The sequence below is a fragment of the Takifugu flavidus genome, chromosome 9, assembly GCF_003711565.1.
Source record: "Takifugu flavidus isolate HTHZ2018 chromosome 9, ASM371156v2, whole genome shotgun sequence".
Taxonomy (NCBI): Eukaryota; Metazoa; Chordata; class Actinopteri; order Tetraodontiformes; family Tetraodontidae; genus Takifugu; species Takifugu flavidus.
In genome coordinates this window covers 11,110,955-11,135,331 of record NC_079528.1, presented here as the reverse complement: position 1 = coordinate 11,135,331, position 24,377 = coordinate 11,110,955, and the positions used below count along the sequence as shown (strand labels likewise).

The window sequence follows — 24,377 nt, the reverse complement described above, 5'->3', positions numbered from 1 at the left end:
GGTGAAATCCAATCTTCACGGACACACTAAACAAATTGGATATCCGGAAAGTTGCATTAGAAAGCGAAACAGAGGTGACACGGGTGCTTCTGTAAGGGGATATGCCATACGCACCGCCGGCAGGAGCAGCAGAGCTCACAAAATTTCATTACAAATCTCTCCAGTTGCAGTGGAGACAGACTCCTCCAGTGCCCCCCCCCCCCCCCTTCCCCAACGTCCTGCACCTTGCACCGTCTCTCCCGTCGACTGTCCTCTCCTCTCACACGCCGCAGCTCATTCCCCCTCCTACATGCAGCTAAACCAATCAGGGATTTGAAGGCCTCAGTTCCAATCAATTACCATCCAAATCAGAGCAGGGGCCTCTGATATAGAATCATTTGTCAAGTCATTGCGGCCGGCTGGGGGCAGGCGCCCCCGTGTCATAGGCCGTATCCTCATGGAAATTTCTGCTCATGGTGGGCTCTCCCAGCACTCCCCAACCTATTAATGGAAGTCATTGTGTGCTCCAGGGCTGCAGTCCGGCTGCCTGCTCCTCTGGATTGCTAATATAAGCATCTTAGCTTGACCGGTGGATAATGCTAAGTCTCTGGGCCTGTTATTATGACTGGGGCTATTTTTAAGAGAGTGAGAGATCACTTTAACTTGTCTTTTTCCAGGCTCCAAGTTACAGGATTAAAAGCAAAAGGCTTTAAAAAAATGTGACATTTTGCTGTAACAAAGAACAGCAGATATCTATCACACAACCTGCCCCAGGAATCTCTTCAAACTCAGCAAACTGTGAAGTCTGGGAAAGTTTAACGTGTATGAAAGGGATCATCCAAAACTCTAATGAATGACTTAAAGTGTGTAATGAGTTGAATAAACACTCCAGCATGGGAAACCAGGGAATACACAAACGTGCGCGCTGCTGGCAGAGCGACAGTTGCACCGTCAATGAGGAAATTATGAAGAAAAATACAAACTTCTGCTGTGATAGTAAAAACATGCAAAGTGGCGCCAATGAATCAGCAGAAAAACAGAATTAGACGACATGATTAGAGATATTAAACAATCAACCCCCCCCCCCACAAATAAAACAAAAAGAAACAGTCATATTAATTTAATTGAGAGTCAATCGAGAGTTGAGAGTCGCTCCTGCTGATGTCCCGCCAAGAGCAAACGCCCAGCTGGGGGACAAAACTACACGCTGAAATGTGGAATTTCCAGGTGCCGTTATTGACCCCTGGCTCTTGGGCTCTGTTGGGGCCGCCAGGCGTTGTTGTTGCTGTGGCTACGGCGCCGCTGTGGCATCCTGCTGACCACATTTGGTCGCTCGTAAATCTCCCAGAGATATACAGTGAGGACACAATGTGTCCGTACACCGTGCCCCCTCTGCACCAAGGAGACATGCTAAGGGCACGTGCACAGGGCGCCCAGCACCTTGTTGTCAATAGTAACAGGGATTGGAGCTCTGTTAGTTGAGTTTGCAGCGTGTGGCCCCTGTTGAACATGAGAAGTCTGTAGGGAACTTATTATACAAGTGAAGAAAAAGTGTAATCGAGCCTAAAAGTCTGGACTCATAAAAGCTGAGTGGAACAGGAAGTGACAGCTGGGGGGACGCCTGGTCACTGTCGGCCGCCGCCTTTGTTGTTTGTGTCTTCTGACAGCAGCCAAAAGCCTTTAATGAGTCAGGGAACTCTTTTATAACTCCACGGGTGTGATTTTGATGCGCCGTCGTGCATCTTTTCTTGCGTCTCCTCTCGTTCGTATGCTGCCTCTCCTCTCCGGACCTTCGCCCGCCGCTTCCTGTCCTTGCCAGCCGGCTGCTGCGGACCTCGGCCTCCCGGCTCTGGCTCTTTTCTGCACCTCTGCTCTCCTGGTGGACCCCGGCCTCTTTTCCTCCTGAGCGTTGTCAGATTCAGCTCTCTTCCAGAGCAGCCAGGAGAACGGGAGCAGAAAGCTGATTTACAGACTCCCAGAATCTGAAATGAACCCTTGTGCCTCCAACCCTGTTTTTTATATATATATATAGATGAATGTAAGATAAGGCTCTGATTCTGGTGGGGAGGACTTTCAAACCAAGACACGCCGGCGCTCTCCAACAATGGACGACGCCCCTCGGATTCAAACTCCGCTATCGTCTGAGAATTGATTAGGCCGCCAGCAGCTAATGTGGTTATCTCTTATCTGAAACGTAACGCACTTGGGAGCAATTAGCAAGCGTGTGTATATCATGCGGTACCGGGTCTTATCCTGACAGGACGTGAACGCCCAGATCTAACCCCGAAGTTATCTCACCAACTACGACTCCGCCGTTGGCGCCGCGGGCCTAATTTGTACATGTCCAGAATTGATGATCCTTCATTCAAAAGCTTGTGGAGGAGCGACAGTGGAGAGACGAGGAAAATGATCATCATTTCTGCAGCGTTCGGTTTCACGGGCAGGTTGTCGTCATGTAATTGTCTGCCATTAAAGGGAAAGCGCATCGTGAGATTTCCATGTTTAATGACTTTAACCGAAGCCGTCAAGACTTCATTAGGTTGCGCAATGGAGCGGCCCAAAATTGATGGTCTTGGGAAAATGCATAGTTCTTAAAAGTAAAGTGCACAAAAGTTGTGTGTGCAGGTGATCTGGACCAAAACAAAAATGGCTGAAGCCTTCCAACTATAATTATATCTGCAGCAAATGAAGCTGCTGTGGGCTGAACCCTCTTATTTCACAGTTTATCTGTCGGGGAAGTATTATTCAATATTTCCTGTATCAATAATGCATTCCAGCCGCCATCATTAGAACGCCGTGCTGTGGGATGACATGAATGGCAGCTTTTAGTTCTTTGTGAGTTCTCTCTGCTGTTTGATACGCATTATTTTAGAATCTCTCTTCAGATCAGTGTCAGATCCACAACAGGCAGACAATATCTGGCAGACATATTAAAAATAAATCTCCAAAGGAAAAAAAGAGTGAATAAAATCAGCGCTTGCGGTGTCGTAACCTTTGTTCCCTGAGAATGGCAGAGGCCAGGATGGGTGGCGAGGACCTGATGGTACCAACCCGCCGTCTGCTTGGCTGCGCCTTTGTTGCGTCGTGGACGAACAACACGAGCTGGCAAAAACAGGCTTATAAAAACATGAATAGCAACATTTGGTGATATTCACGCTACCACGTGGAGAAAATGTTTCATTCAAGCAAGCTAAAGGAATTAGCTTAGCAATGCTGATACAAAGATAAAGATTATCTTGAGCTGCCCCACCTCTACCCCCGTGAGGGGGTCCATGTCACCCTGGTCCTGCTCAAGGGTTGTCCCTGTTACTTGTTAGCTTGCTTGGGGTCAAGGCTCCGGGTTAGAACCTGGAGATTCTCTTAAATGAGACATAAAACATGAATAAAGTCTGACTGCATTGAAGCTGAATTCATTTAAACTTGTCTAAACTTTTATTTTCTTGATTATTTAGCTGTTTTTGCTCAGTGTTTTTGGTGGCTCGCAGTCCAAACAGTTACATGTTTGGCTCTTAAGATTCGTTAAACTATCGACTCCTGCAGACGTTCCTCTGCTAATTAACTGCATCAAATCGCTGTTTTGAGGATCAACTCAGCAGTGGTGGACTCACGCTGTCGAGGCTAAAGTATTCACTCCGCTGGCGGCTCACTCTGATCTCGACACTCCCAGGAGGCAGAAGGACACTAAAATCCGTCTCCTGGGTGATCGCAGCAGAAGGTCAGCGGTGATGACGCTCGGAAACAGAAGAATTCTCCTCGTCAGTAATCAGGAAAGAAAGGAGTCTCGATTATTAGCATTTATTTTTGACGCTGATGAGCCAGAAAAGTCGGTGGAAGGGAGGAAGCAGCGACTTCATCTGTTCTCCACCTTCACCAATTGTTTTGATCATATAGCAACACTCGTAGCTGCTAACGCCGCTACGTCCGGTGTTCCACATGAGACGTGAAGTTATGTTTTTACGTCAGTCAGAGGAGCGCTTTTAATGCTAAAGTTCACATTTTTCACTGACTGGAAGCGACGCAGAGCCGATGTTTACATCCTGTGGCGCAGTTTTCATCGTCTCTAAATTCAGACGGAAGAGAAAAAGTGGAATACTTAGAAGGAAAGGAAGCAACAGTGGTTCAGGGATGATTACAGGCGCGCGAGCTCACGCAGTGTTGCCTGGGATATCGCTTCTTTCCCCTCTTTCTTCTTCACTCCCTGACTTTGAATATTTCACACTGGCAGAGTCTTTGGAGATTGTAAGTCATACTGAGAGCTAAAAAGGCGTAAATGGGAGGGGAAAGAAGCCCCAGCAGATCCTGCAGATGACCTTATTACACGCAGAGTGTACCAAGCAGCCGCAATATTGCCTTTATTTGTCGTTATTACCGCCCACTGTTGCGGCGAGTGGGAGGAATATCAATTTTGACAGAGAGGGTCTCTGGCTAAATGCTAAGGACACCCCCTGCCACCTTCCTCACACACACACACACACACACACGACACACATCCCAACTGGTCTGTGAGAGTTTTACTGCCTGTGGCTATTGAGTGAGGGAAAGGCGCAGAGCCGCTCGGGCTGTAATAAGGCCTTTACCAATGTGGAGCGGCGCTGTGCGCGGCGAGAACATATGTTAATGAGCCTGGCAGTGGCCAGAGAAACAGCAAGAGCTTTGGGAAAAATAATAAATAAAATAAATAAACGGGGCTGGCTTCCTGGCAGACGCACTCGCCCGCTACAAAGATATTAATACGGCTAGCACTCAGGGGTGGAAGTAGAGGAGCGGTGGGGGGGGGGCCTGGCAGAGAAGTGAAGTTTGTTTTGGTGGCGGTGGCGGACCCCGTTTGGGCGAGGCAGGCAAACAGAGCTCTGGAGCCGCTTGTGGATTACATCAATGGCGGCGCGTTTCAACTGCCAGAGAATCTGACATCAACATATTTGAGGAAGAGCAAACGGGGATGTGAGCGCGAGCATCGTCTCCGGGTTTTTATCAATGTTTCATCAAGACCGTGCCGCCGGTGGGTCGGCTGTGCTGCTGCTCGGGAGCTGACGCTCTACATGTGAGGAGGGAAGCTGTCAGCCGGAGACGCGTGTTTCTGAAGAAGCGGCGCAGCACAGACGCACGACCTTTAGGGAACATGGTGGAACAAGAGAGAGAGAAGATGTCCTGACCCCATGTTTCAGCTCAGCATCCTCCGCTAGCAGTTCAGAGGTTGGAGGAAGACGACGATGATGAGCAACGTTCAGCTGTAAGCGCTGCCCTTCAAACAGTAATGATCGTCTGATACGCCTAAAATAGCCGCCATCCTCCAATTAGCTCCTGATGTCTCTCTAATGAAGTCAAACTGGATCAAATTGAACCTTAAAGACCAAATTTGTCTGTTGAGTTTGGTGACGGCTAAATATCGGCTAATTGATTTTAGCGGGCTTAAACGGTGCCGCGTGTTTACATTAATGCAGGTGCATTAAACCGGCGCAGTATTGATGATATGACTCAAAAGTCCCATGATTCCTTGCTTCCCCACATGCATTTTTTTTTTTTCTCTGGTGATGTTGACGGCGGCGGACATTATCGGGCTGTCTCCCCCGACGCCTCATGTCCTGAAGTGGGGGGCCAGGGTCTCCGGGGTGGTGCTCCTCATTTATAGGCTTTGTGTTGGGACTAGAAGAATGAGGTCAGGGAGTGGAACTGTCTTCTCCTGGATGGTGGCGGAGCTCTGCTGAGACAGCAGCTGCTCTCATTGAGGAGATAAATTGGAGAAAAGCTCCAGAACTCACAGATCCTCCGTCTGCATGTGTGACGGAGGATCGGCGATATCAACGGCCGGACCGGCGGCGGCAGCGCCGCATACTTGGGGTGCGAGGTCATCAAAGCTGCGTGAATGAAAGTGAGGCTAAAAAGGAACTAACAGGCACATATGGTTCTCTTGGATCTTATTTTTTTAATTCAAGACAGGAAAACATTCATCAGGTCAGTTCTCATCATTAGGTCAAGCTCCTGTCACTGCTGACTCAGAGGTCTCGTAGACACCGGCAGGCACAGGGGGGATAAAAGAACCCCCTCAAATTATGGTCATTTTCAGACATCTGCAAAAAGCCAAACTTCTCTCCTTCCTCCGACGTGCTTCTTTAAAAGTGCTCCTAATGGCAACTTGGTACGTACATGTTAATACAGCCCCTCCAGTTGCTGGGCTCACACTCAAATTATATATCTATATATTTATATCCCTGCCATGTTCTCCCCGCGTCCAGTACAACTAGCTTAACTCATTTAGTTCAGATGCAACACGTGTTCCTTTCTAGCGTTAGCTTAATGGGTTATATTATGTCACATGGTGCACCATTATTGGCTTGTTCTGCTGGAGGGGATCCTATTTAGTGTGAACTGCTTTATGGCTCCATGTGCTTTAATTTCACATCACAGACACTATTTTAATCTATTTGTTTCCTGCGACATCCCCCCCCCCCCCCCCCCCCCCCCCCCCCCCACCCCCCCCCCCCCCCCCCACACACACACACACACACACCTAATCATTTGGTTATTTCTGCCAGGAGCAGAAAGAACCAAAGAAATAACATATGGCGGGCAGTGAGGCTTTTTCCTGCTAACGCGACCACACAGCAATTGAACATTATGCACAATAATGTAACACAAAGGTTAATATGCACAGATCTTTATTATTTTATTATTATTATTGTTTCTCTGCTCAGTGCAGCTCTGCCCCCAGAACAGCATTATTGCATTCATGTAGCGCGTACTGCTAATTTCAGCATTGCAAATATTTAGCTTTTCCAAAACCAGTCTTCAGACTGAAGTAATAGTCGACTGTGTAACTTCAGGCTGCACGCACCATCCTGATGCACTCTATGAATAATACTGCATTTATTAAAAAATAAGAAACATTCTTGTCTGCTGTGTGCAGTCGAGGTGGGTGTCACAGGCTGCTAGCTAGAGTTCCACTGCTGACCTCTTGCAGTTTCATTAACCTTTAAGTTTATTTTATGTTAGTTTCTGGATAAAGACTCGATATGCTCAAACTGAACCGATGCCCTTCTCAGTTCTTTAAAAAAAAAAGACACAACGCAGGATCTAAAGTGGAGCTGCGCTACAGCTGCACGTGCTGACAGGTACAGTCATCTCTAGTGACACCAGCATGTCTCATAAATATTCACCACGGTGGGTTGTGCAGCTCCTGATCACAGCCTGAAAGGCGACACTGCACAGTAGCGCCACGCAATCTGGACGCAACATGGCAACTGGTTGAATCAGGGCAGATCAGCTCTTTCAGGGGTCAAAGGGCAGCATCAGAGGAGCGTCAAGGTGCGCGCTCACGGTGTGTTTCCTGGGGAAGCGCTGTGCTTCGGCCAGACCTCTCAGCTGAAACGTTCCCTCCGGTCTCCAAGCAAAGACACCGTGACATCCGGAATTTGCATTGTGCTAAAGATCAGTGTAGCTGTTGGAGGCTGCTGACACGGGTTCATAACAGCTCTACCCTGTTCTTTTTTTCTCTCGGAGTAGAGTGGAGCAAGAGGAGGTGAGCAGCAGCGATTTAAAAAAGTCAGAGTCTTCCTCCACTGTAGTCGGCCTCAAAGGGCATTTTGCCACATAGCTTTGCTTGCTAAAGTACCTGCAACCCTCTCACATCAGCGACGAGTCAAGGACGCCTTTTGCTCCATTTGATGCCGTTTGATGTCAGCTGAGATGGGGAAGTAACAAGAGTTTAAAAAAAGCACCTCTCTAAAAATGGCACCACGCCGCTTTCAAATTTTGTAGCACAATTTTTTTTTCCGTCTCTTCTTTTTTTTCCCGCCGCGCGAGCTAATTATTAAGTTAGATGTCACCGCAGTGAGAAGGATGTCCTTCAGGCCGCACGTGATTTCAAGGGACAGCTTGACAAAACTCACTTTGAATTTGGTTGAAAGCGCGTCTAATTGAATTTTGATACGTAATTAAATCAAGCAATAAATCAGCCCAGATCCCAGAGCAACCGACAATTCAACACTCCTGAGCACCACAAGCTAATTATGATAAAGTTATTATCTCAGCCAAAGGGAGCGCTCTGAATGGCTCCTTCTCGCTGCACGTGGGATCTCCTCCACTGGAATGTGCTCAACCTTGAGGAAAGGGCGTCTCTCTTATTGAGGATCCGAACGATCCCATCATCGTTTGGACGGCGACCTAAAGCGGCGCCACCGAAACGTTAGCGGTGCTCCCGATGCGTCGCAGGTCTGCGGTTACAACCGGCACTAATTTCGCTCTTTAATCCCTGCATGTGTAGGAAGTGGCGACATTGATTTGACATGGATTTAGCGCATCAGCCTCATCATCCGTGTCCCGGTTTCAAACAGTTAATCAGTTACCTTTCAGGCCGCTGTATGTGCCACGCGCTGTGCATGTAATCTGGTGACAGAAGGGATTACATCAGGGCTAATTATAACTTTGCAGCCATGTGTCATGGTGCTTTAATTCCATTACTAAGAAGGCGAATTTGTCGGCAAAGCGAGGTGTAAAAACAACATTTTGAATCCTTCTAGATGAATCTGCATACATGAATAAAAGACGTTTCGACTTGCTCGGAGCTCAGAGAACCTTCAACAAACATACAAGGAAGGGAAACGGGCAGACTTCTGCAGCTCCCCGGCAACCGTACTAAATCTGGCCGGAGCCGCTACGGGTTTTTTTTCTTTTTCCCGTAAATGAATTCTCTGCCATAATTACTGGAGTAGCCCCCTTTTGCATAATTTGATGAGCAAAGAGAACATTGATGAACTTTTTTTAATTATTATGCCACTTGGGATTCTGGCACAAGTGCCACATAAAGGGAGGGGTGGGGGTCCGGCGCTCTGGCGGCTAGCGAGCCGCCCCTCCCGCTCCTTTCTTTCCTTGCCACCCTTTTTCCTTATTCACCCAATTTGTCGTTCCAAATGAAACAGCAAAAGGTTAGACTGTGGAGTAATTAACAGCAGCTAGCCTAATGAAATCAGGGGAGGCCGGCACACCAGCAGGATCAATAGCACTGAGAGTGAAGCGGAAGGTGGGATTGTCCGGGGGGGGGGGGGGGGGGGGGGCGTATAGAGAGCACTTAATAACAATAAGCTGATGAAAAGGCAACATGTTGTCTACTTGTAAATCAAAATTGGCTCGAACACGCTGTGACATTATTGCTGTGTAGTAATTGTGTTAGAAGAAAGTTGTTGCTTGTGCACTGTACAAGATTTACACCCCCACCCCCACCCCCACCCCCCCCCCCCTCTGCTGAGAGGGTCTATCCCTTTATTGAATGTCAATAAGTACATCAATGCACTTTGGACAACTGAACACCAGTACAGAGGGAAATAGGGATTTTGTTTAGCTAAGGCAACCCTTAAGTGTATTGAAGACTTTATTAGCTCCTTCTGATGGGGAAGTGTTGTGCTTGCAGCCGCTCCATCGGGCTGCATTAGCAGTGGAAGCTGTCAGCAAGGTTTGGTCTTCCTTTAGTCCAGGAAGAAGTGAGAACCCGACTTTAAACGGGGAATAAATGCGGATCTCCGTGTGTATCAGCAGCCTGGACATTAAAAACAGGACCCCTATGTAAAACCGTCAAGCATAGCACCCTGTAGGCCGTTGTGTTGTGTTGTTGCCCTAAAATAATAAAACCCAGAACATAAACTGGATGTAAAGGCCTCCGTAGTTGTTTCTACAGCATAATAAAGTTAGGGGTTGATTAAGTCATTGCACTGACTCACTGTGGCGCCCATCACAGCAGAGATGTGCGTTTTGATTAGGACTCAGGGAGCCATTCGGAGGCGTACCCAACCGAGGCCGCGGCGTTGGAACGCGGCGAAGATGCTGACGTGAAAGATCCGACGCCAACCCCGGATAAAATCATTTCTTCTCCTTTTCCGTGCTGCCGATGATCCCCAGCATGACGGAAGCGTCGATGAAAGAAGTCGTTTACACCTGAGAACAAAGCAGACAAGAGCGTCTTGCCTCTGTTCCACGGTGGCGTGAAGACAGATAGATAGATAGATAGATAGATAGATAGATAGATAGATAGATAGATAGATAGATAGATAGATAGATAGATAGATAGATAGATAGATAGACAGACAGACAGACAGACAGACAGACAGACAGACAGACAGACAGACAGACAGACAGACAGACAGACAGACAGAGAGAGAGAGAGCAGCAGCTTTATCTACAGCCTTGATCCCAGTGGTTCTGGTTCTCCTGAAGACGACCACAGTCTGTTCTGAAGATGATTCCAGCTGCACCACTTCACAAACTCATCTGTGAGCCGCCTGCGCTCTGACTCCAGTCAATCTCTAACACAGCCGACCGCAGGAGAGTCATCAGAGCCCCTACAGATGGCGGGATTGAGAGGGAGGGGCCTGAGAGTCGGAGGCGCGGGGAGCGAACAGGAATGGAGATAGAGGAGCTTCCCCTGAGGGGCTCCTGCGCTGCTGATCACCGCCTCAGAGCGGGAGCACCCGAGACGCACCAGGCGCGTCCTATCTGACAGATGATCAGCGATGCGGGCGGAGCCGACTCGCCACCTTCTGGCCCGATAAGTGCGGCTGAAGAGTCTTAGAAGCAGAAGCTGGTGACTGAAACATCAGAATGTGGCGTTTCTGGTGGAGGTCAGGCAGAGGTCTGGCCCAGCTTCTCCAGTCCCTGCAGCACACGCCATCCGTATTAGACCGGTAATCAGATGAACCCCGGATGAATTTGGTCCTCGTAAAGGAAGACGGCACACTGAAGATCATTTGGGCTCCAAGAACACGTCCGTCCGCTCTCATCTCTGAGGTCTTCAAGATCTTTGTCTGCATCTGGAATCCTGAAGATCTAAAGAGCAGGACATCACGGGCTGTCTGTTGTTACCACATCAGCACTTTAGAAGCATCACTCGTCTTCTCCCAACCTGCCTGTTATTCCAGCTTGGATAGAAGCGGAACACAATAAGTTCTAGTGTTTTTAATCAATTATTTATCCAATATTTTAATGATCAGTGCGCCCGGGGTGATCAAAGGCTCAGCCGGAGCTCTGCTGCATAAGACAGCGCCCTGACGCTTTGATGTGACGCACCAACACGTGCATTTATCTGCGGCGGAACCCTCTCCGCTCAAGTGGCTGCTTTGAATCGGCTCGTCTGCCAGGCGCACGTGCTGAGGGGAGGTCAGCGGCCGATCCACACCGAGGCAGAAAAGAACCCGGCGCCTGCAACAATCACACGTGGAACGACTGTTTCCAGCGCCGTCTAAAGCTGATGTAACCTGCGAGGGGCCTCAGATCCCCCATGTACATTATCATATATTTAATTGGCTGGCGATGTCTCCAACGGGAAGAACGTGGCACGAGATATTGAATAAAACATGACTCGCGGAGGAACAATCCTCTGATGGCAGCGCAGCCTTAAACGGCCAGTCAGCACATGCAAATGTGCCACGGCCTAAGTGGACCTGACACACGTTGGCTGGATTTGAGGAGGAAATGATAATGACAATAAGATAATGACCAAAATGAATTTAGCTCTGGTGTTCAGCGGGATGGTGCCATTAGCATCCTCTTTTGAATTCGCCGTTTTTCTCTTTTGACGTGTTTTTATGAGCGCGCTGCTGGAGCTGCCTCAGTTTCCTCTCTGCTGGATTTTTTTTTGACAACGTGCACGATGTCGCTCTGAAGTCCGGCCCAGCTCCTCGAGGAGCTGACGCAGCGACGGCGGTGCAAGCTGGAGCCAAACTCGGGCGCACCTTCCAAAACTGCACTGAAATTAGCTTTAGCGTCGGAGGAAAGGAGCCAAAACGCTCCTTTACCAGGCACTTTTGCTACATTGGTTTTAATATCGCTTTAATGTGAGGTTCAAACCTAAAAAGAACGTTGAAGGAATAAAACTCCTTCCCTTCATTTGACCGTTGTCACGCATGATGCTTGAGAATATCTGATTTAGTTGGAAGACTCGAGTGTGTTCCTCAGTCACTCAAAGGATCCGTGCGCGATCAATAGCACAGGGATAATCCGTTGACAGATCCCTCATGTTTCCTCCTTGTTGGTGGATTCCTTATATTTTCTTTGCAACCCAAGTCGTGTTCTCGGATTATTATACGGAATACAAAGGGAACAAAATTGGCGATTAAAAATTAAATACTCTTATCTCTTTGCGAGTTATCGTCGTCCCCGGAGAGAAGATGCTATTTTGCAGGCTTGCGGGTGTCTTTTGTTCCTAATTTAGAAGCTTGTCACTGTTTATTGTTAATTTTTGATGCTCCATTTGATATTCTGTTCACTTTCCTCCCTGACACGCAGGGAAAAATATCTTCCTCAAAGCGTCAGTTGTCAGGACGTCCCGTTTGCCCTATTCTGTACATTTCGGCAGAGAGAGTGTGTGTGTGTGTGTGTGTGTGTCCATTCTTGTTCATGCTACATACTGAGGACCAGCAAAGTGGGGACCTTTTGATTTATCCTCACAACTTCAAGATTTAAAGTGTCTATTGCCATTAGCACAGTATAGGAAACAGGTATCTTCCTATTCGAAATTTATACTTTGTACCTTTTCTTCTATTTTTTTCTCACTGCGATGAATGCCAGAGATCAAAGCTAAAAATGATATATTTAGGTAGGAAGCATGTAAAAAGACATTAGAAGGAGCTGCCTGAGGGATAAAGGTTAAGGTGAGGATTGGGTTTAGGGAAAATTAGGGTTGGGGGATTAAGTCAATGAGAGCAAAGATTGAAATACGTGTGTGTGTGTGTGTGTGTGTGTGTGAGAGAGAGAGAGAGAGAGAGAGGCTGCTTTGCCATGTGAGAATGGAAATGTGGCGTACCCAACAGTGTCAGAAATCAATATGCATTGTGAAGCTCAATCCCAGCTCCAAACTGGCTTTAAAGCCCAGATCTGTTGTCAGTTGTGAACTCTGACTGACTTCAATCCGGAGAAGTCCCCGTGCGCTTGACTTTGTGCTTCATTTCCATATTAAATCCTCTACAGGGCAACAGTCAGCCTATGATGGAAAATAAACAGTACTTGTGTCGTTGCAGGAGGCCTGTCAGCTTGGCAAGATAACCTCCATGAACGTAAGTCTCACACTCCTCTTCTCGCATGTGCATTTCAATAAGCAGCATCAGAGCATGACAGCATGTCCTTTCCTCCTTTGTGCCAGTTACACCTACGTGAAATCTGCACGTGACCTTGAATCCGTCTTGTCGGATATATACCCTTCAAACGGTTGCTGGCATTTGAAAATGTCAATCACGTGACTCTGACGGATTACAATACCTGTTTTTCCCCGTCATCCATCAACTTTTCTTTGTCGTCTACCTTCCCGTGTTGTGGTTAAAAAAACAGCGAGAGTGCCTCAGTCCCGCAGAAAATGTCTCGCCGCTGGTTTACACGCTTGGCCTGTGAATGTGTTGCATCGTTCTGAATAATGCGCCTCACGGCCAGGCTCGCTCGCCCTGAGGACGGGCTGTGGTTGGGCACGCTCCACCCAGGAAGAGGTTTCTTGTTTTAATTATAAGTGCGAGTTTGAGGGGGCATACCGAGCTTTTTTCCAGCGCTTTGGGATCACAGCCTTTTAGCCGACTGTCATAGCCACGATGCTAGCTGACACATTGATAATCTGTTGACGGGCCCCTATTAATTAACTCATTCATTCATTACATATTGGGGCCTGAACATGAGCGAAGATGTTCTGGAAAAACCTGAATATTTTGGGTAAAATCTTGGAGAGCAACACTTGCTCCTCCTGGACATCCTGTTGACGCCTTTGGAGATCTCAGCGACCTTCCGTGCGTCCCGTCTGTAACAGTGCAGGGTCTCTTTGGGATGATGCTCCGAGCGTTCTGACGGCTCCATTACTATTAATTTAGCACGCTGGCATTGATTCGAAAAACATGCTGGAATGATTTGTTGAGAGGAACCAGGCAGTTTTATGCAAAATTTGACTCTTAGCAGCCGCACATGATCTGAATGATTGATTCGATTCCAGGAAAAACATGTAGCTCCATGTATTAGGCATGAGGGTGAAGGTCAGGAGCTTTATTAGCCAACATCACAGAGCAGTGAGTCTTAGCATTTTAGCTACACTGACACATGATCAAGTTGGCTCACACTAAAAGCCCGATATGCACAGCAAAGGTGCACATTTAAGATGTGAATAGACCAGAAAACAGGTGAAACAGAGAGAGGAGTAGTTCAGGGAACAGGAAGCAGGTGACAGGAGAAGGAAGGGGGCAGGCCTTTATATAGACTACGAGGGGCGAGGACACAAATAGAAAAGACATAGGGGTAATTAGGTGGAGGGAATGAGCACACAAAAGCTGACAGACACGTGGACAAAAACACAGGAAGCAGGACCAAGACCATGGATACGAAATTGGATGTCAAAGGACCGACGTCAAATCAGCGAAAATAAACTCGTCTGACACACAAGCGGCTGCGTTGGAATATCGGTGCAGAGCCACGAGAACGTTCCCTTCATCTTCTCACTTTAGCTCCCCGCCAGCCTGAACCACGGCAGCCGTGACTCCTGCACGCGCACGTGTCTTCAAAGATGGAGGAAAGGCCCAGCCTGGAAAAGGAGAGGGCAGAGGTCCAGAATGGATAAGGAATTTGAAATTTCACGGTTGCCGCGTGTTTGGATGTAAATCTAATGTCAACCCGGAGACGCTGGGCGACCTTTGAACTGGAATGCTGCTTGACGGCAGATGACATCTCCATTTCTGTGCTTTTATTATTATTTCAGGGGAGCAGGTCCTGACAGAAACTGCTGTATAGCAGTAATGAGCTGGGATGTAAATAGATCCCTCCCGGAGAATGGAATAGTTGCACGTAGAGACGGAGCAGAACCACCCTCAGTTCTGTCCTCCATCTTGTTACGACCGCGCTCGTCGCTATTGTGTTGCTGACTAGGCTATTCATTTGCTCTGAATGATGTAGTATTTGCTGGAGAAGACAAACCCGCCAGCGTCTGAGGAGCACAGAGAGCTCATTCCCATGTTCTTCCGTAGACACAGTCGTCTCCACTCCGCCCAATTTATCACTTACCTCATAACAAATTCCTGTTAAAGACAGCGGAGATTGACTCGGTTGTCTAGCAACAATAAAAGGTGTCCCCATCTCTTCCTTTGTTCAGGCACAAAAGGCGCCTTGTACTCGTAACCCAAGCCAGCATCTGAAAGGCCTCTGAGTAATATGTTAAATGGTGTTATTTTGGTTGGAGCCCGGTTCTGATGTGCTCCATCTGGCCCTCGTCCTCCTTCATGTTCAGCGTTTCATCACCTCTCCCAGTTTGGTCACGGAGAGACGCCATTTTCCAGCCCTTCCTTTGCTCCGCTGGCCTTGAAACAACGCGCTTCCAGACGTGCAGGAGGATGAGCGCCATTAAGGACCGGAACCACCGACGAGATCAGCTTAGCAGATGACTCATCACCAGAATGCATTTTGGGTAAAACCCCCCCCCTCACCACGATCATCTCCCCCTTGCAGGTTCCTGCAAATTCCTTATTTTCACCCACATCCCATCGACATAACGAGTAGCATCAAAACAAGGACAAAGGAATGGTGGACGGATGAAGACCAGAGGTTTATGCTAGCCCCCGTCTCCATGGCGCAGTCTTATTCAGGTCTGGATGTGCCCACGAGCTGATCCTTAAAGTCAGACTCAATCTCCCCTGATTCGCTCCTAAGTGGTCTCTCTGTTTATCGCTCAGTGAGGCGTGCGGGGGGGATTTGGCCGGCCGATTTTTCCTCAGCGCAGCGTCAAATGACTGGATTTGTCCGGAGTTTCAGGTGTGGAAGAGTGTGCAGCAATAAGAACACACACAGCAAAAGCGAAAAGTCCAGGAAGGGTCGGTGTTTCAGCCCCTCCCACGTAGCTAAATATAGCCGAGCGCGCACGCCATGACCTGTCAGTCCAAAACTCGCGCTGTTGTTGGCGCGGTTACCAGAGGGAGCGTTTTGGATCGGCCGCCTTCTGCGGTAGAAGTTGGCATCCAGCGTTCTTGTTCATTTTATCTCTGTGTACATACTTCTCAAGGCCGTGTTTTATCTCGCTGCGCAAGCTTTGTTTGGTCTTGATATCTCTTACGGCAGCTTGTCTTTGCTTTACGGATTGTTGGCAGCTCCTTTAAATAAGTGATAATGCTCAACAAAACACTCACCTTGACTCCATGTCGGCTCTTCTCTGTCATCTTTGGGTTTCCCACATCAATGTTTTATGACCTAACTGTTAAGGCGCGCTAATGGCGTTTAGCTGCGGCGGCGAACAGCATTGGAAAGGAACCCAACTAGCCTTTTGGGGTTTCTTTTTTCTTTCTTTTTTTTGATCGTCTGGCACCAACTTGAATGGGAAATGGCGGCGTCCAGGTTGTCACGGACAGCTGTCAGGACTGGTGCATTCTGGATGTCAACGTGGAGCAACTTTCCAATAATTAGAGTCACGCGGAGGAGAAGCGTGTTGTTGTAGAGCTGCCAGACGCTTTTGTACCAGACTCTTTGCATTTGCTGGAAGTGGACATTGCCTTGTGTGTGTGTGTGTGTGTGTGTGTGTGTGTGTGTGTGTGTGTGTGTGTGTGTGTGTGTGTGTGTGTGTGTGTGTGTGTGTGTGCCTTGCCTGAGATATCAAAAACAGCTGCCAACCCTCTTTGAGAACAAGCACACATTTAAGCTGCTGGAACGCATTGACAACCACGGCACAGAAGTGTGTCCGTTTGCCAACAAGGTAGTCTCTTAAATGAAAATACTTCAAAAGGAACGGGGGGAAAAGCGCACGTTCTTTTGTCCAGCAGGGGTCCTATAGAGGAAAAGAGAAAACTGCATTTATTGTGAGCGTCGCATACTTGCACGTACAGATAGCTGTTTTTTTTCACCCTAAAAGACGCTAACAAAGGGCTTTAATATCTCACACAAGAGCTGAAGGCTGTGTGTTGTCTGTTTTTCTGTCTGCCTGCTTTTTTTAAAATGTTATTTTTCTTATTTTTGCAGGCATTTCTTTCGCTATCATCCCCTCGCACAGACACACGCACGTACAATAAACTGTAGCCTTGGGATCCCGTTGAACGGAGTAAAGAGAATATTTAGCTAACTGTTTTAACATCACAGTGAAGAAAACCACTCAGTTGTGCTTTCAGGGTGCTAATTGTGTGGATTTAGGTTAGTCAACCCTCCCTGATAGTTCCTAAATGAAGCTTTATTTAGCTGCTCTTTGTTTTTGGCAGCTTGCCCTTCTTTAGTAGCAGCCAGTATTTCACTCCCCTTATTTCCTAAGCGTGATTCAGTCTTATGACAGAACATTAAGTTCTTTATCTGTTGTAGTGCGAACGGAGAATGTTTGAATGCAAGGCAGCATATTGCTTCAACTAAAATAAATAACCTCACTTTTCTGAAAAAACAAAACAAAAGCAGGAGAAATGAAATGAATAAATCCTACTAATAGTAGATAAAGTTGACCGCACTGTTGCCCTTTATATAACCAAATGAAAATGATTGCACTTGTTTCCTTGTTTTGCTCACATTCTGCACGAGCAGGAGGCAGTTTTAGTTTTAACCCAAAAGAAATGCTGCACTTCTGTAAACCACCAGAGAAATCAAAGAGACCTCCACCTTTCAGAACAAGATGCTCGCATCCCAGCAATCCCCCAGACTTTCCAGCTCAGAACCTCAGCCGTCTTCACTTCCTCATCTCCGGTGTCTCAGAAAGCTGGAAAAATAAAGACAACTGGAACGGCTCCGTTATTATTAGGCTACAACTTATTAAGTTGGTTCTCTGAAATGACTCATTATAGACGCAAGTGATGAGAACTCAGTTTTTGGGGTTATGAGGCCGATCTCACAATTAGTCTCGCTGGTGACAGGATGTGGGTTTGGCATATTTTCCCGCTCTAGCAGGTGAAGCTAGCAGGTCCAGCACATGTGTGTCATGGTAGCACCCACTCGAAACCCCTGAGACGATGCGCAACCGCTTCGGTTTTCACTGAAAATCCCGTTTGCTGTCAAGAGCAACCTTTCAAATCTTTCAATAGATTACAGATAACAGAATTCATGAAAACAGGCGGTGGCATCAGAGTCTGGATCAATGGCGACCTCAGTTTAGTGGCTCGCCAAGGTTCCGTTCGAGGTCGGTCCGAGCTCTGAGCTCCTGATCGGAGGTTCGGGCATTGGCAGGGAAAGCAATTTCAATTGTTGCCCTCAGAATTAAGTACAACATTTTCAAACTGTAACGTTTGGTTGCTTTAGAAAAGCGTGTCCTTGTTCTTTTCTCAACGTTTCCTTGGAAGGACTCGCCTCCGTGCCACAGACTTTCAGCGGTTTAAGCGAATGATATAACGGAAAAACGCGACCCCTTTCTGTGTTCTGCCTGTTTTTTGACATTTGGGCCTCGGGCTTTGTTGTGTTTTTTAGCTGATACATTAGGCACAATAAATGCAGCCATGGGGATGAATGTAAAGGATTGCAGCAGGAAGCAGCTTCGTCAAATAGACTAAATAGCTTTAAGTGATGGGGAAAAAAGAAGTAAAATGAGCAATTTATTCCGTGCCAGCTCGCTGCCCAAGGCCAACTTTTTGTCCACAGGTATTTTGTTAAAACTCTGACCTTTTTAAATAACAGTAAAAAAAAGTTTCTAACCGAATATTTCTTTTTGTTTTAATTTTTTTCTTGCGGCGGTGTGTGGGGGGTGCTTCAGACCCAGCGGCGCGTGACATTCCATCTCCCAGACGGATCCCAGGAGAGCTGCAGCGACAGCGGGCTGGGGGACCCGGAGCCCAGCAGCACAGCCAGCACCGCCCAGACCCTTCCCCTCAGCTTCCCCCAGGAGGAGTACTACGAGCAAACGTCACCCAACAGCCGCACTGAGGGAGACGGAAACTCCGACCCTGAATCAAGTGAGTGCCGAGGTTCTGCTTTGGGGAAACGAGTCCATTTGTATTTGTCGCTGGCTTTGTTTTCGCGGAGTTTTTAAGGTTATCCTGGATGCGGTTTAGGAGCCGCTTGAGGTGTTTTGTAGACGACACACATGTTTACGTTGAAGTAGGACAGCAGGGCCGGAGCACGCGTGCTTAACCAGGAGAGGGAGATTGGAATGCAGCGAGGGGATGAAAGCCCCTGTCCCAGGTAGCATATCTGCTGTTTGATTTAGGGCCTCTCACACGCCAGATATGCAAATACGTTGGCTTTAATCCAAACAAGCATTTAATCAGCTGTCATTGGGGGGGGGCAGAATTACATCAAGGGTCTAACTCGCCCGCTGCTGCATTGTGGATGAATTATATAAACGTTGTCCAGCGTGCTGCTCTGGAAGGGGGGGCGGTAGAGATTTTACCTTTGATGTTGGAACACCATTGTGGAGTTGATTCAGAAGACAGCTGTCACTGCGTGGCTTCCTGCCCAATGACGCTCTCCATATATATATATAAAAAAGGGGGGGTGCACAACTCTGTCCTCATACATATACAAGAGAATTTTTAAAATCATTGCTGAGGGAACTGGTAGAGGTGGAGGGAGGGGGGGTAGTGTAGTGCTGAAGACACACTGGAGAGGACCGCGGCTCTTCCTGCTGTCGAACCGGCGCCCGAGCATCAGCAGCATCTCAATGATGTTGCCCCCCCCCCCCCTTCTTCAAGGTGACGCTGGACCTCTGCTGCATCCCATTCATATTTAGTGAGGGTTAGCCATGCTGCTGCTCCTCCCAGGCTCAGGTTGGGACAGGCCTCTGCTCCTTCAGCCCCCGTCTACTTTTAAAGAAATTCTCCATCTCTCTTGCTTAGAGCTATCTGTCCAAATAACCCCCCCCAAACACACACACACACACACACACACACACACACACCACCACCACCACCACCACTGAAGCAGAGAAAATAAGCAAGACAGGTAGAAATACACTGGTTTGCATATGTCGATATGCCGCGCAGCCATTGTGGCGTAGCTGTAAGTAAGACAAGAGGCCTCGCTGCGTCTTCCTCCCCGCCAGCGGCGCTGACAGGTCCGGGACCGCTTGTCAGCGCGAGCGTGATCACGAATGCATTTGTAAGACGTTAGACAAGATGGGTGACATTCTGGCAATGGCTGCCTGTTCATTTACATGCAGAGGTCCGTCCCACTTGTGATTGTTCTATTTTTGATGACAGGGGTGGCACAAGTTGCAAGGAGGAAAAAGGAGCCGATAGCCTAACCAGCTTACCCGCGTCCCTCCCACACACACACACACACACACACACACTTACGGCAGGATTGTGTTAAGTCTCACACACACTCGTCTAATGATGAAACCTCTCCTTCGCCCAGCTGTTCCTTTAATATATTCACCGCGGTGACGGCAGTGATTCATGTGAGCGATGCGCGGTGTATAATTCATTCAGGCAATTGCACATCATCTTTATTAATATTCAGTCACATAAACATCTCATACTTCATGAACTTGTTCAAATAGTGCGCCGATTGCCCAGTTTTATCTCTCCTGGGTAATATTTGTCGAAGCACATCCGTTTTGAACGGAGGAGCGCGCTAACACAGGAAACTGCTGTGTACTCTGACAAATTCCCACTTTGAAGATGACTGAGCCGCTGACAGTGTAATACCAGGGCCTGATATTAAATGGATCTTCTAAAAGTTTATTTAATTCCATCTGACCTGACGTTTTCTCCGCAATAACCATATCGCAGCATTGGAAACCGAAGCTGGTCTAATTCCTCAGATGTAACAGTCAAAACAAATATTCTAGCAGTCTGGACTTTATTATATCGGAGGCCCGTGTACACATCATATAGGAGATTGGACTGTTTTATATTAAAAATGTGGAGGCGGCTTTCAGGAGGCCTGTAGTCTGTGTGATTTCATTTAAATATAGTTAAAATATGCTCATTCTTTACCGCTATAAAAAAAGAGAAGAAGCCTTTCATTTGCTGCTGGCAGGAGCCCCTCACATCATCTCTTCACAGCGAGTCTCATCTGACTCAACCAGCTCCAATTCCTCCCTCCAGAAGTTTGGAGATAAACTCTGACTCGGGTTCACAAAGAGAGATGGCTCCTGTGCATATTGACCGTCTCGGAGATGAGCGTATTGGTGACAGGGGGAGGCCTGAGATGGATTAGATATCGTTTTATCAATGAGCAGCAGGCTGGCACGGCGGTGGCAGTCTCTTATCACGCCGTCTCAATTTGTAAAGCAGGAAGAACGATTTGGGGAGGGGGGCGGGGGGGACTGGAGCGGCGCTCAGAGATTGAAGGGCTCAGAGAGAGTTTCAGAAGTCGTCGGGGATATTGTTTTGTGAAAAGGTGCTTCCGCTCGGACCCGAAAGTCATCCAGCACGTCGCGGTGGTCTGTGCCAAAGGCGATTGGATTTCACCGCTCCGGTCGGAACCTGCGTCTTTATTAGAGCCCCAACTCTTGAAATCAAGAGTGTGTGACATTTTATGTTTCTTTTATTTATGAGTTCAGCGTCTGCTCATTTTATAGGCTTTGCCCCCCCACCTCCCCGGGCTCACGTCACCACCCCGCCATCCTTCTTGCGCTGTCACCTCTCTTTGTCACACACGGTACCGAGGGTTTTGGTAGTTCCCTCCTCTGTCTCTACAAATAGATAAAAGCTACGCATCTGCGCCATTAGCATGTGTGTTTTTGGGTCCAACCCTCACACATCTGACAGATGGCTGACAGAACTACACATCCGGAACAATTAGGCCTGATGAATTGTACGTGTCCCTTTTGGCCAAATTTCAACACTTCATCAAAACATCAAAAAGGGGAATGCATAATGAAACGCAGCCCTTCCCTGGAATACCGGGGATGTGTCGGATGCGCTCATTCCGGCTGGCGTTCGCGCGGCGAGCGGCTCGGTGCGGCGTGGTGGCACCCCTCGCACTCGACGGTGGTTCACCTCCGAGGCATCGGCGTGACTGACATTTCCTGGAATCATTCGGAAGACTGTTTTGGATGGAAGACTAAAATCATCCACTTGATTAATCCAATGTGTCATCGTTGACCTATCTCCTGAACGCGCTGCCCTGTGGATGTTGTTTTTGTTTAAAAATAGCTAATAATATTAAGAAGATGATGATGATGAAGAATGTCTAATAACGTGTGAATTAAACGGGGTTAACCTACCCTCAGGTTCAGCCAACCAGCGCACGTTTTCAGACATTTTTTTGTGAATTTGGCTCCAGAGTTTCAGGCTACTCTCCCTAAAACCGGCCTTTATTTTCCTCCTTCATATCTTTCACTTCCACCTTTGCTGTAGCATCCAAGCAGAACTGCTGTGCTAGCATGAGCCGTACCTGCGGCTGCGCGATGAAGACACAGATAAAGAGCAATTTTAATCTTGTTTAATTTAATGTTGAGTCTTTGGCAGGCTGAACGGCAATTGACTTAACTGAATGCTGCGTTGCATCTTTTTCCACACACGCAGCATCCTGCCTTATCAATCGATAGCTTTTAAATATAGATCTGACAAATCTGGTCGATGTATTTTTTTGTAATTTCTGCAGCTGGCTTCAACCCTTTATTCCTGGGATGGAAACAGAGCAGTTACTGTCTGATAGACATCTGAACTGCGGGCAGGGATAATATCCGGTCTGCAGGACGTTAGCGCATCTGCTAATGTGTTAAGGTGTGATGAGGCCTTCCAATTAAATTCTGCGATTTGATTATTTGTGAGCAGCCTGTCTTGTTAACATGGTGTCGCTTTAACGTTCTGAACATGAACATGGATGGAATCAACATGTCACCAACTCCAGCCAGCACTAAGCTCACAGACGGAGTGCAGACAGGAGCAAATCCCTCACTCTAAATCCTTTACATTTTTCAAACAATACACATTTTTATTCCCTGGGCCATTCGCAAAATACTTCTTTCTTCCTCCGTTGTCGGGAGTTGAGGGATTTAAGAGCTTGTGCTTTTGCCCACTCACACAGGCGGCTCACTAAAGGCCGTTGTGCATTAGTCTCTGGAAGAAACGGGAAAACACTGTCGGCCGGATTTTAATCTGTGGCATATGGCTTTCAAATGACCAGCTTACACCTTGTCTGCCTACGATCTAATCTAGCATTAAGATAAGCCGATCCTTTTTAAACACTGCGAGCATAATAAGATTACAGTTTTAAACAGCGCCGCGGTTCATCGTGACGTGACCGACTTTCTGAAGACTGAGTCGCTTCCTAAACAAACACATAACAGTCAAGTTCATATCGTGACGTACATGAACTATTTTAAGGAATTCTTTTCTTTCGAGGCTTTTACAGCCCATTAAATAGCACATAATATACTGTAAATCCTGATGCCCATCAACAAATAATCAGATTAAGGGATTGACGAGTTCATTCTTTGCCTGGCTTAGATTCTCTTTCATTTGGGATGATTTGATTTGATTTTTTCTTTCTTTTTTTTTTTTTTTTTACTCATTGAATTTCCAGTTGACTGATTTCCAACTGTTCTTTCTCTCGTGTCTGCTAAAGGGCACTTCCCGTAATCTAGTGGTGCCAAACCATCCCCAGTCTGGCAGGAGGAGGCACACTTGCAATCAGATTCCTGCGCATTAGCTTGTAAAATCAGGGAGAATTTAAAACACCTTCCCAGTCCATCAGCTACGAGAGCAGAAGCTAATGTTGTCAAACCGGACGTGTTGTGGTAGCAAAAGATGTTTTTAATACCTGCGGAAGTGATGCAAGCGAGCCGCCCCCCCCCCCCCCCGTCCCGCGGATTTAGCTGCACTGATCATTCATACGTATGAGCCCAATCTCTGTTTCACTTTGAGGGTTCTCATATGCAATTAGGAGTAATGAATGTGCTTCTTAATTACATTCATTTGTGCAAATTTCCAGTCCCCATTGAATTTTTCTGTGGAAACATTGTGACACTGACCAATGGCGTATCATTTGCAATGTGACTAAATCCATTCAGCGCAGAACAATTAGCTGTAATTAGTGTTACAATGTCATCAGCAACTGTGGGGGTGGGATGGGGGAGGAAGGGGGGGGGGTTCTGTGCTGAGCTGACGGGCCAGGGAGAAGAGGACCCTCATTCAGAGAGCTGAGCAAGATGCGGATAATTGAGTGACCACAGGTTAGAATGATGATGAACCGCCAGGCTGTCGGCCTTGATTTCCCGTCTCTATTTATGTAAAGTTGGCGACACGGACATTCTCTTTGGTAAAAGCCCCCTCCCCCCAGCCGCCTTCTCCTCATTCTTACGCCGGCGATGTAACCTTTTACTTCTGTCGGCCCATCTCATCATCGACGGGTGACAAATGAGTAACTTCACCAAAGTAATTACAAATGAGGCGCCTTGCTGTAAGGACACGGCGCTTATTGAAAGATGACAGAGCGCGTTCCTCATTCGGTGACCTTACATCGTGTCAAGTAGATCTTCTGGCTGCTGTGTGTATATTTTATTCATGCCACACATAAAATTGTAATGCAGCATGTTCCTGTTCTCCCAGTCT

General features: G+C 47.5%; 1 protein-coding gene across 1 annotated transcript in view; it reads left to right on the top strand.

The window, feature by feature from the left end:
- The window catches only part of pcdh11 (protocadherin 11), a 107,829-nt gene that overhangs the window by 49,026 nt on the left and 34,426 nt on the right, over positions 1 to 24,377 (top strand). The window contains 2 exon segments of the mRNA XM_057042785.1: positions 12,981 to 13,016; positions 18,626 to 18,824. Of these exon segments, the coding sequence (XP_056898765.1) occupies positions 12,981 to 13,016; positions 18,626 to 18,824 (235 nt within the window).